This window comes from Hoplias malabaricus, chromosome 5, assembly GCF_029633855.1.
Source record: "Hoplias malabaricus isolate fHopMal1 chromosome 5, fHopMal1.hap1, whole genome shotgun sequence".
Taxonomy (NCBI): domain Eukaryota; kingdom Metazoa; phylum Chordata; class Actinopteri; order Characiformes; family Erythrinidae; genus Hoplias; species Hoplias malabaricus.
The window spans coordinates 45,084,723-45,111,492 of record NC_089804.1 but is presented as its reverse complement, the minus strand read 5'-3'; the positions used below and the strand labels follow the sequence as shown (position 1 = coordinate 45,111,492).

Genomic DNA, 26,770 nt, shown 5'->3' with positions numbered 1-26,770 from the left:
TCCACAGTGATCCCCCTCCTAACTGTCTGTGATATGAAGCTGAATTCAGCGGCTTGGCTGAACTTTGTTCGAACTTCCACATTAAATGCTGCGCAAATGCTTTTCCATTTAAGTTGGCCCCCATATCCTAAAACAACAGTGCCCCCCTAGCGGCCATATTTGTGGATCAGGCTGCTGTGTGTGGAGCGGGTGAAATGCGAAAGGACAGTCTCAAAATCCAAAAAACCCACGAGAGGAAATGAACAAATGCACGTCACGGGAAACTCGTGAGAGACTTGATCCACAAACGCAGATTTTACAGATAAATTTTATATTTGAGACTTTGACTTTACAAATATATTCAATGTAAATTTAAACAAATGTATTTATTTTTGCATAAAACTATGATATATCTATGAAAACCAAAAACATGTGTTTATGAATGTAACTGTATTTGTACAAATTGCAGACCGTGAGACAGATTGGGATGTATTCATTTATGAACAGTGAAACATATTTGTGACTTGTGTTTAATTTTTCGATTAACATTTACGCATTTGTAAAGTATTTTGAGACTAATCTCTCTCCATAGAAATTTGGTTGCGAAAAAAACAAAACAAAAAACAAAACTGAACTGGAAAATATGAGAGTACAGCTACATCAAAACACAAGAGCATGTTCCGTTTGAATAGCCTTAAGTTCAGATATTTTTGGATGAAGCAGGTGTCCACCAAAAATGTAGCCATAATTAAGGATGTTTTTTCAAATAAAGTGGCCAGTGAATATATGCAGGTGTGTATGACGGATTTGTTTTAGGTTTACAATAGTGGTCTTTGTAGGTTTTACACACAATGCACTTGGTTTTAAGTTACACTCTAACAAGCTAAACCTCAAGCAACTGCCAATAAAGTGAATCTTAGTGCAATCCATGTCACACCACACTGAGGTGATTCAGTCAAACTGAACATTTCCATCAATGTCAGATATATTCAGATTAAATCTCAACAAAGAAAACTGAAGATGCTACTTCAACAATTACAGTAAAGGGAATAAACACACGGACAGTTTCTCAAAGTGCAAAACAAGAAATGTACCTATAGAGACCTCATACAGACCTGGTACAGTCCTTAATTCCTGTTCAATGTCAGTGCCACTTTCCTTAATATTATTATAAACTCTGTATGATTGCTTGTTCTCCATGCATCCTTTAGCCATTTTTAACTGCAACAAAATCAAAAAGCCCAAACTTAATAACTATTCAGTAATCTTTGTTTACACTACTCATTTTGGCTTGGAATAATAGAATAAAGATAATAATTTCTGATGCATTTCTTACGGATTGTTCTATCAGTGACATATGCAAAGCGTATAAATTTCTCAGCAGTAGCAGCTAGCCTGCTTTCTTAAGGAGAAAGATGACTGCCCTATGTTAAAGGCCGTTACTCAGGCATAAAGGGAAAACTACCATACCTAGGACTGCTACAGTAACAGCCAACTTTAACCATTCAGATGTTTGGCTACACCATACAGAGAACACAACACCATTTACACACACATAAGATATTACAAACCAATCACGTTTCACTAGTTTTGCTGGCTTAAAGCACACCAGCCAGAGGGATAAATTAAGCAACAGGAAGAAAGGAAGACACAGAATCAGGCATTGGGTCCATTTCCATACAGTTTCTTCACTCACTGGAAGGTACAATCAGTGTCAGGCAAACAAGAAATATCCTGTCACATGTGCATGAGAGCATTTATTGTGTGTCAGATTTCCATCAAATATCATTTAGATATGCATCAGGTACACAGCAGCTCCTTGTCCTGCCAAATAGTCTTGTAGAAAGGCGGGCATAGGTAAGATTTTAAAGGTAAGGGCGACTGCTTCAAACAGCCAAAGAGGTCTGATTTGATTTCAGTTACAATTTACTAGTACGTCCCCTTTCAATAGTTCTCTTCCCATCCTTTCTTAAAGACTATAGCAGGACGAGAGCTGTTATGGTTAGGATTCCATGGCAGCAGATGCTTCCACAGCAACGGGTGCTTTAACATTTTTACCCCTAATCTGGGATTGCTTCAAGTGTGCATTGCAATCTGCGTGCAGATCAACTTTATTACGGGAGGATCCCTGGGTCCCAGATATCATATATTCATGCCCCCTGGACCTCCTCCACCTGCAGGATAATGCCGCAGGCCTCCGCCACGACGCAGAGAGTGAAGGGCCACAGTGCAGCAGCCACGTAGCAGTGCTCCTATGTGGTACATGGGCTGGCCACCCTGCCTTGGACCCCGGCACAACCATGCCACTGTGGGCACCACAGGAACTGCCACCGCCAGCAGATCTACCAGGAAGTGACGGCTCCAGTAGCTTTTAATGGGGGCTCCACAGCTAGATGATTTGGAGTCATCTGCTTCGGCTTCTGCTCCATGTTCATCTTCATTGTCTTCCTCTACTTCTACAACAGTGACTCCGCTGATGCCAGGTTGCTCAGCTTGGGAAGCTGTGCTGCTCTGTGGCTGGGAGGTTTGTGGGGTGGGCTCCACCTGCAAAGCATAGGGTGAAGATGTAGAGCTGTTTTGCAGTAGATCTATAGTAGGAGAAACCACAGTAGTGTCAGCTCCGTTAGACACTGACTCTGCAACCACACTCCCTCTAACAGTTGACTCTGCAGAAACAGGAGGTATGTTAGCTGATCCCTCTATAACAGATGGTGAAGTGGTGAAGTGTGGAATATTCTCCCTAACCACAGTCTCCACAGTAACAGGTGAAAAGGCAATGGAGTGCATGGCAGCACCTGTAGCTGACATGGACTTGGTGGTGATGGAGTCAGTGGCGACGCATTCCATGGCAACTGTGGCTGTGACAACAGATTCCATGGCCACCGAGTCCAAATCATCCCCCTCGTCTGACAACCAAGTGGAAGTGGGGCTGCAGGCCTGCGAACGGAAAGTGCGCTCTACAATGGTGTCCAAGTCATTGTTGTAGGGTGCACTTGGGCCATGAGCTGGGGCAGAAGCGGGCCCCTGGTCATATTCCGTCTGAATGGCCTGTTCTCGCAGGTGGTGCAGGTATAGGTGATGATGTGAGAGGCATGGGTGGCTGACACTCACGCTAGGCCCTCCTGTCACTCCAGCTGCCCTACCCAGGCCACAGTGGAATGGCAGAGCCATACGCTCTCCACAGCATAGAGCCTCATAAGTGGCTGAGTGTGGCAGCCGTGTGCAGGCACTCAGCAGTGAAGCGGTTTCCTCTGACAGGCTGGTGGCCTCAAGCAAGAGGTCAGCCCGGGACGCTGGACCCAAAGGAGCCTCCCCACAACACACAAAGCCACTGTCCTGAGTGCCCTCACCTGAAAGGCATGGCAAGTCTGAGCCACTGCCACTCCCATTGCGCTCCACTACTGCCTGGTCGCTCAACTTGGTGTAGGTAGAGCTGCGGGTCAGCGAGCGAGCTGGGGAGCCTTCACAGGACCTCACCAGACACTCGCCAACCTCCAGCTCTGCCCCAACCACCCCTCCCCCGGTGAGCTTAGCCTCATTTTCTTTGGCCATTCCAGCCTGGGCAAATTCCATGCTCTGCAGTAGGGTCTCCAGCTTGTGATTTTGGAGGTTTATGTCTTGGAAGCACTTCTGTACGCCTGTGTCTGTGTCACCCAAGCTGGAACGCACCACATCAATCACTTGCTTGAGCTGTTGGATCTCCTGCCGTGCTTCTTTCAGGGCAAGCTGGGCCTCCACACGATGACATTCTTCCTCAATCCAGTCTTCCTGCATCCGGGACAGCTGAGTGCGGAGCTCATCAATTTCCGAATCTCTGGGGAGGGTGTGAAGAAGAGCGAGACAGACAGAAGGGCACAGCAAAACACAGAATAAAAAAGAGGGAAGAACACAAAGAGGTACAAAAAAGGTTGGAGAAGGTTAGACAGCATTTTTCATAATGCAGAAATGTGATATTACTAAACAATGCAGCTAAAAGCTCATAAACAAACCTTTTAAAATGCACCAGGAATGTTTAACAACAATAAATGAATAACTGCAGAACTATATATATGCAAATACACTCTCTATATTTATCCATCAATAAGAGCCTTCATCCTCGCAATTGGAGCAAAGCTCTAATGTGATGGATAATGAAGTTAAACCCATTAAACTTACCTGTCCTGTAGTCTTTCAATGGTCTCCTTGAGCCGTGCCCGCAGATGTCTGATACACACCTCCTTCTGTTGCAGAGGGGTCAGGTACTGCTCTGGGGGAGGGGGTTTTATACCATGATTATCTGTGCAGGAGGTGTATTTCATGTGACGCCTGGGCAAGTGGAGATAGAGAAGAAGAGTTGGAATTCTGGGCAAAAAATTATCAAATTTTTGCTTTATCTAAAATTTGCGAGAAAAGTGATGCTTGATTAAGTAGATTTGCACTAGAGTATTATTTGTGTATTTGCAAATATATATGTTAATGCAGTCAGGGGAAACATATAATATACTGTAGAAATGCAGGAAAAAAGACAACATTCAGTCTTCAGCAAAGTTTACACTGTTTTTAATCACACATGTCACCAAAACATTTGAAGAACAAGGTAAATTCTTTTGGGAAAAATAAACTTTTTACAAACCCAAATGCAACGACATGCAAATCAATTAAACTATATATTTATCTGAAAACAGTACAAAGAAAATATTGTAAATGTTGAAACTGAGATATTTTATTGTTTTTTTCCCCCCAAAAATTTCAATTTTGCTTCTGATAGATGCAACAAAAGGCTAATGCTAAAAAAAACAAAAACAAAACAAAACAAATGAGGTTGTCCCTGTCCCAGTTTTTGATATGTGGTGCTGGCATCAAATTAAAAGTAGAATTTCAATATTTGAAATGGTATTACTCTTTTCGATTAAATATAGGGTTTATATGATATGCACATCATTGAATTCTGTATTTTTTTTTATTTGCACAGTATCCCAACTTTTCCTAATATTATTAGGTTTATATATCACATAAACAAGTCTCTGTTTTTGACATTTGAAAGACAAATATACAGCAAAATGTGTGAAAATGTGTCCTACCTTGGGGTGGGGCTTCCATCACTGCCCTTACATGAGCCAGATGTGCTGCTGCTGCTGAGGGATGCATTTCCAAAAGGATCACGATTACTGGCAGGTGCTGGACTCCGTCTGTAGCACATCACAGTACCAGTTAAAGCAGTTCTAGCTCAACAATACAGGCATTGGAAAACCTCATATCTTGGACTATCATTATAGCCACTCATTTCCTACTGGGAACAACAACACATGCTCACTCACATTACACAAAATCACAAACATGCCACAGTACATAATTAATAACTGAATACACAGGGCCATCTGTTGTGACCCAGAAAAAAAAAAAAAACCTCCAACAAAAGCTCCCAAAATGTATGTGTATGTGTGGTAATATAACAAACATTTCATAACAACTAAAAGATTTGTCCGAATGAAGAATAAAGATAATGTTTACAAACTGAAATGAGTCAAGGCCTGATGGTAAAAGCTGAACAAGCAGTCCAGTCGGCAGTGGAATGTAGACTTAATAATGTTATGAATTGATACATTTTGCACAACATGTACAGCACTATCAGGTCAAATTTGAGCAAGTCTGTAACCCAAGACCAAAGCTACCTGCTTACATTGGTGACACGTTGTAAAGAAAATGAAATTTTTACTAGAAATAAAAAATATTCCCTGCTAATATAGGTGCTGGTCATAAAATTGGAACATCTTGAAAAATGTTATTTATTTCAATAATTCCATTCAAAAAGTGAATATCTTGTATATTGAACTCATTCATTACACACAGACTGATTCATTTCAAGTGTTTATTTCTTTTATTTTAATGATTATAACTGACAACTAATGAAAACCCCAAACTCAGTAATTCAGAAAATTAGAATGTTTCTTAAGACCAATACAAGAACAGGAATTTTAGAAACGCTGGCCAACTGAAAAGTATGAACATACAGTACTCAATACTTAGTTGGGGCTCCTTTTGCCTGAATTACTGCAGCAATGCGGCATGGCGTGGAGTCGATCAGTCTGTGGCACTGCTCAGGTGTTATATGAGAGCCCAGGCTGCTCTGATAGTGGCCTTCAGCTCTTCTGCATTGTTGGGTCTGTTGTATTGCATCGTCCTCTTCACAATACCCCATATATTTTCTATGGGGTTAAGGTCAGGTGAGTTTTCTGGCCAATTAAGAACAGGGATACCATGGTCCTTAAACCAGGTACTGGTAGCTTTGGCACTGTGTGCATGTCCCAAGTCCGGTTGGAAAATGAAATCTGCATCTCAAGTTGGTCAACAGCAGGAATCATGAAGTGCTCTAAAACTTCCTGGTAGACGGCTGTGTTGACCTTGGACCTCAGAAAACACAGTGGACCAACACCAGCAGATGACATGGCACCCCAAACCATCACTGACTGTGGAAACTTTACACTGGACCTCAAGCAGCGTGGATTCTGTGCCTCTCCTCTCTTCCTCCAGACTGTAGGACCTTGATTTCCAAAGGAAATTCAAACTTTACTTTCATCAGAGAACATTGGACCACTCAGCTCCTTTTTGTCTTTAGCCCAGGGGCGAGACGCTTCTGACACTGTCTCTTGTTCAAGAGTGGCTTAACACAAGGAATGCAACAGCTGAAACCCATGTCTTGCATACGTCTGTGTGGTGGTGGTTCTTGAAGCACTGACTCCAGCTGCAGTCCAGTCTCCCCCACATTTTTGAATGGGTTTTATTTCACAATCCTCTCCAGGGTGGGGTTATCCCTATTGCTTGTACACTTTTTTCTACCACATCTTTTACTTCCCTTTGCCTCTCTATTAATGCACTTGGACACACAGCTCTGTGAACAGCCAGCCTCTTTAGCAATGACCTTTTATGTCTTGATTGTGTAAGGTGTCAATGGTCATCTTTTGGACAACTGTCCAAAGTCAGCAGCCTTCCCCATGATTGTGGAGCCTACAGAACTAGACTGAGAGACCAGCTGTTTTGAGTTAATTCACTGATTAGAGTGTGGCATCCGGTGTCTTCAATATTGGACATTTTCACAATATTCTAATTTTCTGAGATACTGAATTTGGGGTTTTCATTAGTTGTCAGTTATAATCATCAAATTAAAAGAAATAAACACTTGAGATATATCAGTCTGTGTGTAATGATTAAGTATAATTTACAAGTTTCACTTTTTGAATGGAATTACTGAAATAAACAAACTTTTTCATGATATTCTAATTTTATGACCCGCACCTGTAATTGCATCGCCACTTGAATAAGTGTAGATTTTGTCAAATGTTACTTAATGAACATAAGGTAAAAAATTAGTTAACTGCAATCTCTGGTTATATTACTAGAAAAACATACATTTTCTCACCTAGATGGAATGGTCAAAGACCCTCTGTTGCCATCTCACCTGTTGCTATGCAGACTGATCAGCTTCTACACAAATGATGTGTAGATATTTTGGTCTAGATATTTTTGGGTGGTTGACCTCAACATAGCAGCAGCACTGATATGATTAAAAACCCAGCAACACAACTGTGCCTGATACATTATATGTTCAAATGTCTTTATGGCCATATAATGCACTTGTACCAGCGCCACATGCAGTATCATGCAACCACAATGTCACTTCTGCAGTGAAAAAAAAAAAACAGCATCAAAAACGTTGGTCTTGTGGTGAAAATGACAGCAGGATGTATGACAGTCTGTAACTGTACCTATAAGGCAAGAGAACCTCCTAAAGTGGACAAGAGTGGTAGGCATTTCTAATAAACTGAATGGTACATTACCATTGATTACATCAACCACACAACAATTCAGTCAAATTAAAACAGGACAAATGCTGAAGAGCCTGAATCCATGCCAAAGACAAAGAGAGAGAGAGAGAGAGAGAGAGAGAGAGAGAGAGAGAGAGAGAGAGAGAGAGAGAGAGAGAGAGAGAGAGACATGGGGAACAAAGATGTGCTAACCGACAATGGTGCTCCGGAGACTTTGGTGTTAGAAATCCTCTGCTCTGCCTCATAGAGACCATTATGCCTGACTCCATGGGGCTGTAGTCTAGCTCTATAAACCTGCAATAGTCAAAACTGACCCACAAACAAGAATGCACCATTACATAGTGGACAGCATGCACACCAACACCTGCTTAAAAGTACACCGTTTTTATCTTGGTCATGTTTAATTAGGAACAAACTTTACAAAAGAAGTACTTTGGGCATTCCAAATACAAACTGTGCCATCACTGATAATCTACCTACATGAAACTTGGTCACAGCCAAATATCTCTTCAGTCACTTTATAAGTTAGGATGCTCCTTTCTCTCGGACCATGAGTTTGTCCCCTGTTGATGGCTCAGACATCCTAGGCATTCTGCAGACTTCTGTTAGCTTACACTACAGATAGCTTAAAAAATAAATTCTCTTTAATCGCCCCAAAGCTTTTTTCCAGAGAGGAATCAAATCCACAGGAACAAGCAGAATGGAAGCAGGATTTATTTCCAGGCTGAAAGATGTGGAGAGGTAGGGACAAAATTGTGCTGGATTGTGCTGAGTACTCTTGTCTTCTAAAGGATTGCTTAATATTTATTTTGAGCTAAGTGGAGGTTGGCTGTTTGTAATATCAAATCAAATATTAGTTTTATCTGTAGGAAAATCTGGACCATGTTTAAAATATATTTGGCTCAGACTGGTAATGTTAACTGAAATATTCAGGGTTTAATTTGTTTCACATTTTGAATCTTCCTTCATATGCGCCTTCATTTGTGTGATTCCCTCTTCAGCTGCTATCTTTCTGTGTAACAATTTTGTATTTGTATAAAATATTACTCCAGTAAAAGGAGAAGTCCTCGTTGTAGATCTCTACTTGAGTAAATGTACAAAAGTATTTAACTTCAAATGTACTTAAGTATCGAAAGTAAAAGTACTATGATGTACTATGGCTCTAATGTCCTATTATAATTTTTGTGACAAGACTCATGCTTAACCCACGGTAGGTGGACTCTAGTGTAGCTGTTGGTTCCCCAGTCTTTGTGCTGCGCCTCCAAACCAACAGAGGTCGCTCTCTCCTGAGTATTAAGCCCAATTAATGCTTCTTTGTTGAACCAAGTCTCTGTGGAAAAGTAACTTGTCTATGCCGAGTTAACTATGCAGACCACAGCGAATGTGATCGGTCCAGAAATATAAACTCTTCAATATTAAGACTAAATACTAACAAAGAAAATGTTTTAAATTCAGCCCTAGTGGTCTGACGGTGTAATTGCAGAGCGACGCTGACATCACAATCAAGTATAAACATTCACAATGGCATAGGACGCTTGTGCATAAAACATTTTTTATTCAAACACTAGGTAAGACTTGGGGAACTTTTTCTGCTCCTGGGTCTCCCCCTAGTGCAATTAACTTTTACAGCACTGTACTGAAATTGGTAGAGAGGGGGAAGGAAGGGGTGGTTTCCTACCCTCCTCCAAATGTTTCATAGTGCAGTTTCTGAGCCAAGCAATGACAAAGGCTATATTCTTCTTATTACAGGTCAGTGAAGCATCACAATGATTTTCCAGTGTTCCTTTAAGCTCTCTGTTTTGTCTATATAATTTCAGAGTATAGTTTGAGCTATTTCTGCAATTCTGAGACACCTGTTTCTGAAACTTTTCTGACTTTATGCCTGATACCTGTTTTTGTCTATTGGACTTGTTTATCTCTCTGTACTGACTTTTGGGTTTTGGGGTATTTCTTCTGGTTTTGACTTTACCTAGTGTTTAATGAATCTCCACATGACTCACCGTCGGGGAGTGATTTGTGACATCTACAGTAAACCATGTTTATGAATGAACAGTAGTTACTGATGACTCAAATATAGCCAAAAACGTAACAGCACAAATAATTTTGTTAATTCATAACGGTTCTAAAAACTGAAAGTGATTGTGTCAACAGTTGATAAAAACAAAGTCTGCCTTTGGTATTATTTGTTTTAGGTAGACAAACATTTTTACTTGTTTTAGCATGGAGACAGTTTACGCTGAGATTTGTTCAGACACATTACGGTTTTATTCACACATAAACAAAAAAGTAACGGCATATTTTCATAATGTAGTGGAGTAAAAAGTAAGATAATTGACTTTGAAATGCAGTGGAGTAAAAGTAAAACGTCACCCAAAATGGAAATACAGATACACGAAATATGTGCTTATGTATAGTAACAAATTACATTTAATCATTATTGTCCACCACTGTTACTTTCAGAGGATACCCAATAAACCACAGGATGTCCCAACATTCCATGGGATTTCATAACAGCATATAGGATTACATGCCTTTTCATCCAGCCAAAGTTCAAAAGGAATAGTCTGTATTATGTCTGCCAGGTTGTGAGTGGAAAAACTCAAAAAAGAAAAAGGAAACGGAGTGCAGAGGCATGGATAGCAGACGTGAGAGAAAAGATCTGGTATCATTTCTGATAGCAGAGAGACACAGCCAGGGAGAGGTGACACAAGGAATAGTCCATTATACTGTGATCTTAAAGATGGACTGGATCAAGCACAATGCTTATGATGCTGTGTGAAAGAGATGCTCTATTCTGTTGTGTGAAATATAGGCAAACAAACCATTTATACAGTGAAGACTTTTTAACATCAAAATCATCCAAGTATCTTAAAGAGAAAAACATTTCTAAATGTATTTGCATATTTTCTTTTTAAAGTCTTTAACCGGTAGAGAACATTTCAATTATGTGGAGGTATAACACATTGTTTGAATGGTTCTTTAAATAAAATCCACTGACTTTTTCCATAATGAACCAAATGTAGTTATCAGTGCCATCAATCCAAAAATCCCTTTCAGCATTTTGAGAGGATAATACTTGATTTATTGAAGTACATCAAGGAAAAACTTTCTTCATAGCTAATGTCTTTTTTTTCTTTTTTTAAATGTTGCTATATCTCTGTCTCACAGATTTGAAGTTAATAAGCCATAGCTACTGCTCAGACGACTACTGAATATGCAGATCAACTGTGTGAGTGGAAACCATGTGTAGGTCCAGTCCTTAACCAGTCCCTAGCCCTTCACCTGTACTTGCTACAGGGCTAAGAGAAATGGGTAGGCATGATTAAAACGGATCCCTCTGCCATTACCTATCCATTCCTTCAAATATCTATGCTAATGGTTTGGGGCTGGGTTTGGCATCTTTCATGATGCCTGGCATTGGTCAATGAAATATTTACTTTCGTTACATAACAAAAAGTCAAACAAACTTAGTTTCAAGTACCCAAAATATCAAAATATTAAAAAAAATGCTTACAATTCCACCAAACATAAAAGTTATGGAAACCCAAAGTAACTAAATGCCAATCATAATTAATAAAAATAAAACAGAGTTCAGCTCATGTACAACTATGACACTAACACAACAATAAAGGTCCTACAGGAATTCCACTGTAGAATCAGTATTACAATATTGGTTGTAAAAACAAAGACTTGTTACAGTTCTTGAGCATTTCTACTGCATAGTCATAAAGTTTAATATTAAAAGAAATAAGGAACAGAATTCAGGTAGATAATAACAATTTTGCAGTGCATTATATGTCTTGCTTTTTGAGGAAAAACCTTTTAGTGGTTAAGTGCAGCACAAAATTTCATGGGCCTCACTGAATGATAAGTTATCCATGGCTTAAGGGATGGTTTTGAATTGGACCTGGTTCAATGAGCAGTGCACAGACTATTTAACTACAGCCATGCTCAACATAGGTTACTGAATCTGAAGCTCACGGAGGGAGCGCAGATGGGGAGGACAGTATTTGCTGCATTTGCTGCAAGCGCCATTTAGGCTGCAGGGCCTTCAGGGGGTTGAATCTGAGGAGAAAGACAAGACAGAAAGGCACAGAGCTGGGCTCCACTGTAAGTAAAAATGCTAGCATCTAATTAGCTTACTCTGTTTCTAAGATCACAAGTAAATATGCTTTATATGATTACTAAAGTAACCTGTTCATAACCACAATTGAGTGTGATGTGTACTAAACTTTCTTAATATAAAAATATTTTCTAAATACTACAATCACTATTGCTACAAATATAGCGGGTGAATTAACTGAATGTCAAATCCCAACCAAAAGATCTACCATACTGTTTTTAATCCATCATGACTTCTGTTATATGTTTTATAATTCTTCTATTTGTGTTTTATTGATTTCTATTAAAATGCCTGAAGTGTTGAGCTACAGGTTGAAAGGATTGCCTTAACAATAAAACTAATGTATCTCATCTAAGATGAAATTGCTTTTATTGGTGCTGAGTCTCCTGGAACCAAAGATTCCTCAGGTTTAATAGCTCCTCATCTGCCCAGTGTAAAATCAATCTTAAGTTGGAAAGAGAAAAAGGCACCATTAATGAGCTGGCATAGCCATGATTGCTGAGAAAAAGAAAGGAAGACAGAGAGAGAGATAGAAAAAATAAAGAGAGGCCTGAGAGACAGAAAAAATACAGAGAGGCCAAATCACTTGTGGTGCACAGAGACTGATGGAAGGCGAAAAAAAATATAATTGCAGTTAAGTATATATTGATTCTTTCTATCATAAAAACACTTACAAATGTATCATATTTGAAATTCAAAGAAAGAACATCAGAAGGAACTCCCAAGACTACATCTAAAGACCATAGACAGGCACATTAAACAAGACAAAAAACCAAGTGTCAGAATGTATAAGATTACAAATGAGAGCAATCAGATCAAGTAAAGACTAAATAAATGGGGGGAAAAAATCAAGAGTGATGGTTTGCCTCAGAGAGATGGCAGAAGAAATCAAATAAATCACCATACCTACGAGACCCTGAGCCAGATTTTTTGTTGACAGGTGAAGACATGGAGACCAGCTGGCTCATGCTTTCAGCAGGTAGATCCCTCTTGATAACTCCTTCCTCTATTTCTGCCCTAGGAGCACTCCTTATCAGCACAGTGCCAAGATTTCAGCTACAGCCAACCTGGACAAGAAAACAGCAGAAAATAAGAATCTTTTAATGGGGTGAAGAAGAGTTAACATCTGCTTAACTTTCCAGCAGATCAGAAGGCTGAAAATTGCCATTTAATTATACACCAATAATATACATTAAAATGTAATATACTATGAATGTTTGTAGGATTTAATATGGCATAGTGGCATAGTTTATATATATATATATATATATATATATATATATATATATATATATATATATATATATATATATATATATATAAACTATGTCTATATACAGGTGCTGGACATAAAATTTGAATATCATGAAAAAGTTGATTTATTTCAGTAATTCCATTCAGAAAGTGAAACTTGTACATTATACTCATTCTTTACACACAGACTGATATATTTCAAGTGTTTATTTCTTTTCATTTGGTGATTATAACTTATTATATAGTGTACAAGCAATATGGATAACTGCACCCTGGAAAGGATTGTGAACCAAACCCGTTCAAAAATGTGGGAGGAGATTCACAAAGACTGGACTGCAGCTGGAGTCAGTGCTTCAAGAACCACCACCACACAGACGTATGCAAGACATGGGTTTCAGCTGTCGCATTCCTTGTGTCAAGCCACTCTTGAACCAGAAACAGCATCAGAAGTGTCACTTCCAAAAAGGACTGGACTGCTGCTGAGTGGTCCAAAGTTATGTTCTCTGATGAAAGTAAATTTTACATTTCCTTTGGAACTCAAAGTCCCAGAGTCTGGAGGAAGGGAGGAGAGGCACAGAATCCACGTTGCTTGAGGTCCAGTGAGAAGTTCTACAGTCAGTGATGGTTTGGGGTGCCATGTCATCTGCTGATGTTGGTCCACCGTTTTTTCTGAGGTCCAAGATCAACGCAGGAAGCTTTAGAGCACTTCATATTTCCTGCCTGCTGACCAACTTTATGGAGATGCAGATTTCATTTTCCAGCAGGACTTGGCACCTGCACACAGTGACAAAGCTACCAGTACCTGGTTTAAGGACCATGGTATCCCTGTTCTTAACTGACCAGAAAACTCACCTGACCTTTACCCCATAGAAAATCTATGGGGTGCTGTGAAGAGGAAGATGCAATACGCTAGACCCAACAATGCAGAAGAGCTGAAGGCCATTATCAGAGCAACCTGGGCTCTCATAAAACACCTGAGTAGTGCCACAGACTGATCGACTCCATGCCATGCCGCATTGCTGCAGTAATTCAGGCAAAAGGAGCCCCAACTAAGTATTGAGTGTTTCAGTTGGCCAGCGTTTCTAAAAATCCTGTTTGTGTTGGTCTTAAGTAATATTCAAATTTTCTGATACACTGAATTTGGGGTTTTCATTAGTTGTCAGTTATAATCATCAAAGTAAAGGAAATATGTGTGTGTGTGTGTGTGTGTGTTTAGTGACTTTAAAGTGATAGTAAAGAAAATGGTTTTGTATTGAACCCAGAACACTCAAAGAATATTTTGCATGATTAAATGGTTCTTTGCACCATGGTGTTCTGCAGATTGACATAGATGGTTCTATATAGAACCAAAAACGTTTCATCTATTGTAACAAGCTTGACATCAAGAATAGAAGATCTGTTTTGGTGTCATGTAATATGTTGCAGGCATTAAATTGAAAATGAGCAAATATTTTTCAATGGATAAGAACATTTCTGGGTGGCAAGGGGTAGTGTCGCAGTCACACAGCTCCAGGGACCTAGAGGTTGTGGGTTCGAGTCCCGCTCCGGGTGACTGTCTGTGAGGAGTTTGGTGTGTTCCTCCCACAGTCCCAAAGCACACGTTTGTAGGTGGTTTGGCTACTCAAAAAAAGTGTCCATAGGTGTGAGTGTGTGAGAGAATTTGAGAGTGTGTGTCTCCGATTCAACATTAGAAATACAGTTGTTTTACTATATTCAAATAAAAATATAGGGTTTCAATTAAGCTGTTCCTCGTCTTTGCTCTGCTGTGGTCACATTAAGAGAAATCACCAGAACACTAGCGCCTGATTATTTTTATACAGAAATATTTTAAATATAAATTAGAAAGCAGATTTCACATGCAAGACTCAGACTCCCACAGTGTGGTAGACTTAAAAGCCTTATGTGAGAAGCCAATCTTAAGCCAATATTTATATCTCTGTGAAGTAATGGCCATTATTTAAATATTTATTTATTTATATACTTATTTGAATTGTGAAGTGAACTGCTATTAAAATTGTGTGTCAATGACAGTAAATGTACTTGTGTGCATACAAAACATCAGTCACAGAATTGAATTAATTAGGGACATTAGAAATTATATATTATATTTTAGATATTTCATATTTTATATTAGGATCTTTGATGTACAAATGAGATTTTCTTCATTTTTTGAGATGTCTAAACTCTGTAGTCCACTAGTTGTTGAAAAACAGCATATTATATTCCTGTGAGATACATATACAAAACAAATAACCTCAGATATTATAGAATAAACTTTTAAACAAATGTGACTTTTTAAAATGACTTTTAAAGTCAAAACCCACAGTATTAATCCCATGTATTTTGGGTGAAAAGGGACATTTGGGAGGTAAGTAATATGAATATGACATTATTTTTTCCTTAGATTTTTATCTTGAGATTTTAATAGATTTTGAAAGCATGCCTATAGTGATAAAATTAATAATGATATTATTGGTTCATATAATGTTCACAAATCATCACCATCCAAAGAAAAGTCATTTTTTGAGTTTTTAGAAAACTGCATAATTTGAACATAGAAAATGTCATTTTCTTTGAACAGCAGCACAAATACACATACTATGGCTTTTTCACTGGAAAACAATTTACTCTAATGTGATGTCACCAGAAATGATAATGAAGAGACAGTCCTACTGTTTTTTAAGTGCTTTTTATTATGCCACAACAAGGACACTGGGAACAAAAACAATCCCCTTATACAAACTGTCCCCAACACATGATTAATTCCAAAAATTACCCCAATAATGTGAACATGGAGAGCTGCAGTGCATGCTGGGATACTCTCTGGCAAGTCATATGGCAGAGTACATTATATTCAATTTATTTAAAAGATTGAAAAGTTGACTTAAAATGGGCCCACATAATGTCAGTGGGTCGGAGAAGAAATAGCTTTGGGCCTAATACAGCTTATTGCAGCACTGGCCAGTGCTGTGTGGGACAGACATTGGCCAAATGTCATGATCCAGGCTATAGACTTGTGTTATGGCATATGCTGTGTGAGCTCAGACATTGGCCAAAAGTCATGAGATTTGTCATGAGCCCAGTCTTGTGCACCTCTCTGACATCTGACCCACGTAAGGTGAACCTGTGTCTAAAGTGAAGCAGGCAGACTCAAGCTAAATGCTAGTTCATCATGTAGATTGTGACCATTATATTTCTAGAAAACTTTACCACCAAATACATTCACAGCTTGTTTCTCTGCAATGCTTATAGCAATAGAGCTATCCCCAGATAGGGGAACTTGTGGATTTGCTGAGGTGTTTGGGGTATTGTGTATCTGTTGTCCCTGACCTTATATGTTTTAGCCTTCAGATGATTTGTTCATGTTATTATTATGATTTCAAAATATGTAATGCCTTTTGAAAGAAAAGATTACATTGAAGATGCTTGAAAACACCTAACCAAACCCTACATCAAATCTATGCTGTCCAGTCTACTTTGTTTGGGTGTGGGGCTATTATCCTTTCAGGAATCCATTATCCATTCTAGCCAGTCTCCTTCCGAACCTAGGCCCATATATAATTTAGCAAATGCTGGGTGAGGGGAGGATGTCAACAAGAAGGAGGAAAAACATATTGCACATTAGACTGAGATTTTGTTTCATTTTCTCCCTTAGAGGAGAGGAAAGATAGAGAGCCTGGAAACCCATAATTTCCAACTTTGCAATCAGTCCTTGAAATTCCAAATTATTAAAATACTAACGCCCTCTATGCACATAGATATCTCTGTGCATAGAGGATATTTTATTGGTTAAATAAAAATTGCTTCTGAGCTGTGCACCTTTTGTAATGGCCTGTTTAGCCAAGTATATTCAAAACTGTTTATTGAAACTTTAGCTTAGAAAATAAATTGTATTCAGTGAGGTCAGGTACTCCAACATTGATTATTTCAGTAACACCACTATAACTCATTACAAAAATATTGGATAAAGCTTAATCACACCAGTAAACACAACTCTTTGGCCTTCCTCGTTTTTCTGCTCCTCTGAAGTCTGCATGTAGCACTTGTGCTTGGTTGTAAAGAATGTGAAAACAATGTGCTGTAGGTGATTGTGGGATGCCTTTGGTATGCTGAATCTGGATGTTTCTCTCCTACTGAACCAATATAGATTTGAGGCTGTATTGATAGGTCACTGATTTAAAGGGCCTGAAGTGGAGCTGAGATGTTGACTTAATCCACAACTCTGATCATTTCAGGCATGGACCTATTGGTCAATCCCTGAACTCTGAACCTGCTGATCATTAGGTTCACATTCCACAAGCAAGAGAATGTCATGCTTCCCTGTTGTGAATGTGTGGTTATTAAGGTATAGGCTCCACTTTTCAGGATAGTCCAGGAACTTGGCTCAGGTCTTCTGGTATAAATGTGTAGGTGGGGCTGGACAGAGCTTCTAATCGAAAGCAAGTCCATCAAGGAAATGTTGGCAATACAAACTAAGAGACAAGACATACAATTAAATAGTGATGAATCAGAAAGTTTGAATATTTAATCATGAATCATGAATTAGTCATGACACTAAAAGACTAGCTTATTTGATATGTAAATTTGCTTGTCTCTGATATTAAGTGTTCAGAAGAACCATGAGTTGTCCAAACACTGTTCTAGATCACAGAGCAAGTTATAGCCCATGTAAAACTCATTTTATGTTTGTATAAATGAATAAAATGTATCACTATTTTTCAAAGAGCAAACTACCCCTTTCTTCCAGCCAAGTTGGCCAAGACATGGCTATGGTAAAATATTCTTTGGAATATTTTATTAATAATGCCTTGTGAATATGAACGTCCAGTTGGACTAAAAGGCCCATCCATAAAATTCATCCAATGCTTCAAAAATGCATTGTTGTGGTAATTGAAATTGTAACATTGTAACATTGTAACAAGAAGTTTTCAGATAATTTGTAGAGGCCTAGAAAGCTGTGACAACGTTTTACTCTAATAATGTATGTTGCCATTAGGGTTGCAAAATTCTGGGAATTTTCAAAGTTGGGTAATTTACCATGGGAATTAACAGGTAATTATGGGAATTAATATGAATATTCAAAGCTAAAAGTGAGAAACTTAAAACTTAGTTGGAAAAAATATACTGAAGCATAATCTTGGCTAAAATAGATATGATACCAAAACAGTTGAATAGCAAAACTGCTCAATCCTAAGCACACAGCACATTACACACTGAAGGGCATTGAGACTACACCCCCCTGCACTGTTCATTCTTCCAACACATGTACAGCATATGTTCAGATGATTTGTAGAATCCTGACACTTACCACTACTGAAAGCACACATTTAGGTTCATATTTAGACAGTAATAGCACTGAAACATTTAAGTAACTATTAAATCAAGGTGTAATCTCACAGTTACTTGCTATCTGGTAAATCAGAAAATCTTAATGAGCAATTTCATTAAGAGACTAGTTTACCAAGGCTAGCAGGCTAGCAAGAGATTAGCTTACCAAAGCTAGCTACCTATATATATTTTTTTTGCCTCAAAGGGATTCTGTATCCAAAAATTAATACTTATTAATTATTTATGTGATTATGGAGGATACCGTGGCCTGAAAGAGTTGTGTTCTTTTTATTTTGGGATATTCAAAGTTCCCAGGCTAAATTTCCCATGGAAAGTTACCAGTAATTTATTGGAAATTTATCTGAAAATGTCCACCCCTTTGATGAACACTGCAGTAAATTTGTACTTGACCCAGTCCATGTAAATATCTGAAAGTGTTAATGTGTACACATATAACAATAAAGCAGCTGTCAATTTATTTTCAGAGGCAGGGGGACAGCTGACTTTATCCAGAGGCTTTTGGGCTGATGTCCCCCATGCGCACAGACCTGGCCTTGTTACATAAGCAGACACCATCACAGATGCAGACACACACCCTGCTGTATACAGCTTCAAAGCTGATTGGGGAAGAGAGGAAGCATGAGTCAGGCTATTTATACCTCTGATTCGTTTACACTAGAGCAGCATTTTCCTGCACGCCTTTACTTTAATTTTGCAAAAGTGATAAATCTGGCTAGTTAGGTCTGCTCACATTTCCGTCTGCACTATCCTGGTATGGGAACTGACCTTGAATTATCTAAAAAAAAATAAAAAATAAAAAAAAAAATCAACCTTGAAACATGTATTTTTAGTTGTGAAAGGAAACCAAACCAACAGATGGAGAACACATCCAACTTGTCACAGACAGTGACAGAGACAGAAAATATTTATGCAATTTTTATGAATATTTGTGATGGGCCTCTAAAATGTGATGGGCCCCTATGTGGTTTACTAGCTGTTATTTAAGTGACATAAAATGTAATGTTCAATAAAGCATTTGTACACCATGGTCTTGATAGAACTAATAAATTATGATATAAAAAAGTTAAATATTTTTTTAAATGATTATATAAGAATAGAAGGCTTGGGACTGCAAAGACATTGGTTAAATCCCCATGACCAACAAGAAAATTGCAGGCAGGGGGACTGAAGGAACATCACTGCCCTTCTGCCTTAATCCATGGCTTAGATGCCCTTGAGCAAGTCACCTAACCCTTACACATAACACTGCTAATGTGGCACTGGGGATGACCGCCCACTACTTCTGGTGTGTTTTCACTGCCCCTAACATGCTTTCATACTTTTGTGTGTTCGCTGCCACAGTAAATAATAAATACCTAAGTCATATCTCATTGTATGTTGCACAATGACCAAAAAATGCATTTTGCAGTTTAAAAAAAAATATGAAAATAATGAAAATGAATGAAAATAATAAATAAAAATGAAAAACTATTAATAGTGAGATACAACTTAATTGCAAGCACTTTTTATATAATGAAAAGCTATCATTAAAAGTCAGAAATTAATTTTGACACTTCTTCCTGTATAGGCTCCAAAAATATAGTACATAAAAATAAAGAAATACTTAGGTTTTTAAATAAAACATCTTACGTCATACTGCATTGCACTGAATCCAAATTAAACAGGACAAATGATGCTCTCTTTAATGAAGCTCATATTTTGTGATGGTCCTTTTTGTCCATTTCTATAGTGTAAACTACATGCTGTTGGACAATGTAGGAATGTGGAGTGCAGATGTGTCTAAATTATTTACACTGTTCAAAAAAATGGCAGCATAGCAGGAAACCCTTCTAAGTAACTCGAGAATACCAGTGGAGTAGTGCTAATAAGAAAGATGTTCTTTGTTTGGAGGCTGAGATTATACTCTTTCATTACACAGCATGGTTTATCTTTGTGAACATTGTGCCTCTTAACATAAAACTGCATGTAGTCCTAATGTAATAGTTCTAAATAATATATAATAACTTAGTACTTTATTATATAAGTATATTTCAAGTGTGAGAACCCCAATTTGAGAACTACACACTTAAGGGTTATTTGACCAGGATTTTCTAAACCTTTGTATACAAATATATTTGGCTTAGCATTTCTTAATGTTTCTATGGCATATGTTTCTTGTTGTATAAGAATTTACAAGGATCTGGGGTACACAATTTTCTTTCAATAGGGTGCAGCAACTGCAGTAAATTCTCTCTGGGACTCCCTAGCTCACGACTCAATTCCATGCAGAGAAAGAGTGAGTCACTGTCTCACCCCTCCTCTCCCCCACCTCTTCACACACACACACACACACACACACACAGAAATACATGGAGTAACAAAGCCACAGTAAGGCTGTATTTGTCCTCCAGTGGAATCACACTGAGTACCAGCCACAGAAGAATCATATACAATCAAACAGCAGACAGAAGATTAAACAGACAGCTTCATCCTCTCTGCCTCAATAGTGCTTTACCTTGCCAAGGGCTAGCCACATGATAAAGGCTGACCCTTGGCAAAAAATAAAAATACCAGAAGACATCAGTAATGTTCATGGTGGATTCACACTGGTGCAGAAGTCTTGGTGAAAATAATAGGAATGAGGGTGGTTACTTGATTCAAGCATCACCGTCACATAGTGCTATACACAGCAGAGCTACTGAAGTTTTTAAACTCTCATTACTGTTGTTCTACTCCTTCATAACCAATAAAGTATGAGCTGATGTTAATACACTCACTCATAATCATTCATAATTTTTAATTCTAAATAATTTACCAGAAGTAATTAATGAAAAAAATGAAGTAAATAATCAAAATTTTACTCCTCTGACGTGTGCATGTGTTAATGCTTTAGGTCTCCTTGTGGATTTGAGTGCATAATTACAGATCTTTGCTTTAATAAACAATTGCTTTGGACATAGTATACGTTCTGTATAATCATATATCAACATTACATTTTGGGTTAATCTGGTCTTTTGTGAGTGTTTTATAGATCACAGTGATTCTGTATTACAACAGAAATTACATTAAAAGAGCAACCTGTAATACTAACACAAAATTTTATAAATTGGAACTATAATACAGTTTCAAAACAGTGGAGAGAGCTGTCTGCCTCCTCCCCCTCCTCCACAGACGTGAAACTCGAGCAGGTTGCCAGTTTGAGGAAACTGAACGAACAAGCAAGAAATGTGGACTGTAATAACTAGAAGAATGTGCCATAATCAACATATTTACACAGAACATGTTCATCATTTCACTAAAACATCTGCCTATGCAAGAATAAGACAACAAGCGGCAGCCATTTCCCTGCATTTACAAGAATTTGCCGTCTAAACCATCTTAAAATTTGAGACTAGACAAGGCTGGTGTTATTTTCCCTTCAACCATAAATGTAATTTTAGGAGGCAGATCTTTGCTTCTTATTCATAATTTTTGGATTCAAATGTATAGTTTCACCTTAAATGGGCAAGTTTAAGAGCCTTATTTGCATTATTCACCAGCTTATTACTGAATACTCATTTCCACCTTAAACATTTATCAGAAGCTAAAGCTAGTGCTAGGTTTTACACACAAAACTCATTTTGAAACACTCGTTATTTCCCATTTTAACCATTTTTTATTCATATCCAAACATCTACCTACTAGCTTAGGTGAATATGCAAGGCTTTTCAAACCATTCTTATTCCTTAATTTGTTTAAAACACACACACACACACACACCATGGAGAAGCACACATGAATCTGCATCAATTTCTTTAAAACAAACAACACCTTTCAGTCTTGTTGTTATTTACCTTCTTAGTATAAAACACTCAAAACACAGTCCTAACACCTTTCAAAGGCTATGCCCCACTTTCTTTACATAAAACACAACCTATGGTGTTTACTCCTTAAAATCTATACATAGGCATCTATACTTCTATGTTTTTTTCAGAAATGATTTGCTGTTACTTGTTCAGGAGAAAATTAGTTAGCTCTGACTCTGAATGTTCTGTAGCTAGTGTTGCTGCTCCTAAACTTCCTCCACCTTCCAAACACAATTTCCTCTCATTTTACTCTCTATTTTTTGTGTCTGGTCATGGAGATTTTTAGAAGGGCAATGCTGCTTTTTAGGTTCAGTAATATATAATATTAACTCTGTTCACTTGGTCATTGTTTGTAAATCTGGCCACATGGAGGACAATACCAATGAAAAAGCTTAGCATTAATTCATAGGGCAAACCTTGCACAAACTGAACAATTATTTCCTATTATTTAGTTAAAAGGCCTTGAAATGTACACAGCAGTATTTAGGAAAAAAATATTAATTGTTTTATACTGAATGTGCTGAGTGTGCAATGCTTAATATCATCTAATTTAATTCTTCATCAACAATATTGTCTTAATTTTTAATTAGTGATTTTTCAACTACTAACAGTACAGGAACTGTCTTTAGATGACTAAATAAATAAATACAATACAATAAAATAAATGCATTAAAAATAATAATAATCAAACAAACAGACAAAATAAAAGCCCCTATAACAACAAACACTACACAAGGTGTGAAATGTTAACCAAAGACTAGATAATAATATAAATTGTTGTTGCAATTCAGGATTACTTTATCAGTATCAGCTGTATCAATAGTCAGCCCTAGTAACAGTTACAGTGACAACAACTTTCACACTTCCAGAAAAATGTCACATCCTTACACAACATCAGAAACTAGCACCCAATACACTGACATAGCTAATATGTTATGTAAATGCTGGCCTTCTTCACAAGGAAATCTAATCAGAATTATTCAATGCACTACCAACTTTACACATATCTGAAGGTCATATGCTTTGTTAAACACATACACAAATTAAAGGCTAACAACACTATAATCCCCATCACAGAATTCTGACATTTTGACAGTTCGAAATTATATTTCCAGTCTACACAATAAAGACTGAAACAGTGAACTAGAGTTAGCCCAAGTGCTTGACGTTGATGTAAAATTTATACAATGTGGGGTCAGTAAATTTCTCTGTCAGAATTATTGTTGTTTTGCATATATACATGATTTTCATTACATCAGATAGTCACTCATCTTAATAAAGCAGAAGTAAGTCTGATCAGTTCTGCTTACTGATCATCACAACATCTTCCGAACATCAGAGAGGAGAGCTGTACAGTCCATCAAATGATAAAGTGGAATGAATAAAAAAACATGAAGGTGTATTTGTGAAGGGCAATTAAGCAGACATATTTAGCATGTACAAAATAATTTCTCCTTGACATTAAATAAAAACATGAAAGTATGTGTGCTAGGTGCCAGTAAAGACAAATTCTTAAAAAATATTTTTGTCCAACTTTAAATAAATCAATTGGTGCTTTTTTTTGCAATATAAGTAACAGCTTCTACTTTTATAAGAAGATTTTAGATTAAATAAAAATAACCTGACCATTATTAGGATTTCATGTCATTCAATGAGAAGAACATTAGTGAGGTCAAGTACAAGTTTTTGATCATGGACACCACTTCAACTCATCACAAAAGCTCCTTTGCTGCAGGTAACTAATTTCTCTTAGTTCCACTGATCCACAACCCACTGCTGGCCTTTTTTTATAATCATTTAGCTGATGATTGTCTGAAAGACGTCTTTATAGGAGTCTTCTATTAGTAATGACAAGAATCCCACTACAGACTGTAAAGAAACACAAATGGACATGTGGTTGCCTTGCAGACGTTTGTCTAAAACGGGCAGGAAATACACTGAGAGGGTGTGAAGTGTCTCCATGGAGATGGCCACTGTTCTAGAAAGAAAGATGTCCAAGTGCAGTGACTGAATCTTGCAACATGTTCTGCTGGTGGCGTGATACTGTAGATCTAGAATAAGGCCAAGCAGTGCTAATCCAATTGCACAAAAAGGTTGGAAGGAATGGGCTGACCTGGCCACATACGAGAAATAGGCTTAGTTACTGAGTAAAACATGAGAATGTGCAGAAAAATGTGTTCATTTATTCTACTGAGGAAATGAATTGTAAACTATAAAAAATTAGTTAAGCAATAGGTCATGACAACATCTATTTGTACCTTTATACCTATACCTATATATATTTACACCTTAACTCAACAAATTTAGTTTTGTGATTTCAACAGGATTATATGATTGAAATATTTTCAGCCTTTCAACTCAAATTTTTAATTACTCCAATGAACAGGACATTTGAAGGCATGAAATGAACTTGAAACTGTGAGTTATGACTATGGGCCAGGCTTTGGTATGCTTAGGAAGAGCTCCCAGCATGCACTTTGGCCCAAACTTTTTCAATTTTCTGGAGTTTATTTTGTTTTCATTGTTGTGTGCTGTGAGTGTGAAGTAATATATGAGTGTTTGGTGGTGCGCCTGTTAGGTCTTTCATTGTAGCGAGAACTGCATTTTTTCCAAGGCCTAACCCTCAGGGTGAAACAAAGCAGCTTTGTAAAGGTTCCGGCTGAGTCTCTTTACATGTCACACTGAAATAACATCTGTTGCTTGATGTTACAGAGAGTTTTAGTAAAGTGCGTTAAAGGCAGCTATGAAGCTGGGTTGTTTTTGAGAACGGTTGTCCCAGTAACTTAAAAATAAATACAGTAACGATAATACTTTTAACTTAAATACCATTCCATGACTTTCAACGTATGTGAAAAACGTTGAAACAATTAACTGAAATAATTAGTCATTCTAATTGGATTTAGCTTAAAATTTTAAGGCAGTTTTTGAACTTATGTTCTTGAGTTGAACCTGGTGATTTTTATTTCAATATAGCTTATTAACTTTTTAGTTAACTAACTTTAGTTTTAATTGCCTTACTGCAAACAATATTTTGCTTAGAGGATAGAGGCTGTGTTTTGATAAAATAGCATGCAGCATCCTTGCCCGAGGATAACATTATGCCATACAAGCATGAACTCTATAAAATTTGTCGCTGCCTAAAGAAATACATGTATCTCCATTTTTTATTGATTTTTTAGTTTACAATGACATTCTAACACAGCAGCTGTCCTACGCCTTAGAATGAGGACTTTAGGGGATGTAATAGGATAAAGCTGAATGCATACTTACAGGAGCTAAAAATGTTACATACAGATTATACACTGTTTATACAACATACACATTACTGAAAGTAAATCAACAATATCAAATAAATCAACATTGTTAGTGTTAATCACCACCGGAGTTTCTCTCTCTCTCTCTCTGACTGTGTGTGTGTCAGCACACATAGCAGATACAAGGTCAAACCAGGCCCTGAAAAAACGCAGAGCATCCTGCACCTGTCACGACACAGCTGTCATCCAACAGCATGCATCCAGAGCACCACAAAGCAAACCGTGCACCAACAAATCCTGGAAGCTCGAGTCCACTGTTAATGCACGGTATATGACGCACGTGTTACACCTAGAAAACACAACACATGCACACACACACACACTTCAACACAAAACACGCACGCGCACTGCAGTCGAAACGTCAACATCTGCCTCGCGTACTCACCGCAGTGTCAGCTGCACCCGCTCTGTGCGACTCGGATAAAGCATCGGTTTCATGAAGTCCGGCTGCGGCGCTGCGTGCATGTTAAAGGTGTTGCAAGATGATAAAGATGGCAGCGCGAGCCGTGTGTCCTTCGCGCCAGTCCTTCCGCGCCCTACACGCGGCAATAAGATGCTTCCATCACTGGTGCTGTGCATCGACCGAGGCTCCTTCAGCGCGCGCTCATCGCTGCGGTGGTTTTCTCCCTGCCCACCGCTAAGAGCGCGCGCTGATGGATTGTATGAGTCGGTGTACAGGATGCAGGGACAGTAAAATGATGGAAGGAAGGATAGATCCTGACCGGCGCATGAGCTTTGTCTATGTGGAAAAAAGACGACCTCGATGAAAGCAGCTGCGTAATGCTACGTTAGCACTTCTTAAAGGGGAAGAGCGCTCGAGGCTGGAAGAAGGGGAGCGAGAGGGGGACGGATGGAACAATGAACAACAGAGAGGAGAAGGGAGAGAAAAAAAAGCTGAGAGAGACAGAGAGAGAGAGAGAGAGAGAGAGAGAGAGAGAGAGAAAGAGAGAGAGAGAAAGAGAGAGAGAGAGAGAGTGCAATACATGCGAGTTAAACATGGCTGGCTGGGCTCACGATGGGCATGTCTTTTTAATCTGTTTAAATGTTATAGAAAATAAGGATTTTTAAAGTGAAATGATACAATTAAAATGGTGAACACATTTTACGCTAAATGTACTGTAAATG

At 38.1% G+C, this 26,770-nt stretch overlaps 1 protein-coding gene across 5 annotated transcripts; it reads right to left on the bottom strand.

The window, feature by feature from the left end:
- Nucleotides 1-525: 525 nt before the first annotated feature.
- snphb (syntaphilin b) lies at nucleotides 526-26,426 on the bottom strand. Of its 5 annotated transcripts, XM_066673303.1 has the most exons (7): nucleotides 26,031-26,426; nucleotides 12,811-12,971; nucleotides 11,763-11,846; nucleotides 7,974-8,090; nucleotides 5,040-5,147; nucleotides 4,135-4,284; nucleotides 526-3,793 (listed from the first exon to the last, which is right to left on the bottom strand). In XM_066673303.1, exons 2-7 carry the CDS (start codon nucleotides 12,870-12,872, stop codon nucleotides 2,122-2,124), a joined length of 2,193 nt encoding a protein of 730 aa, XP_066529400.1. In that variant the 5' UTR covers nucleotides 12,873-12,971; nucleotides 26,031-26,426; the 3' UTR covers nucleotides 526-2,121. The 5 variants fall into 5 exon arrangements, with proteins under 5 accessions (XP_066529400.1, XP_066529403.1, XP_066529401.1 ...); XM_066673306.1 differs by lacking the exon at nucleotides 7,974-8,090; XM_066673304.1 differs by lacking the exon at nucleotides 11,763-11,846.
- Between the last annotated feature and the right edge of the window lie 344 nt (nucleotides 26,427-26,770).

Coding starts and splice junctions, on each gene's coding strand:
- snphb (XM_066673302.1), bottom strand. CDS start 11,911: ATGCTAGCATTTTTACTTACAGTGGAGCCCAGCTCTGTGCCTTTCTGT. Junction 5,148..7,973: donor TCTCCGGAGCACCATTGTCG/GTTAGCACATCT, acceptor GATGTGCTACAG/ACGGAGTCCAGCACCTGCCA. Junction 3,794..4,134: donor ATTGAAAGACTACAGGACAG/GTAAGTTTAATG, acceptor CACCCTCCCCAG/AGATTCGGAAATTGATGAGC.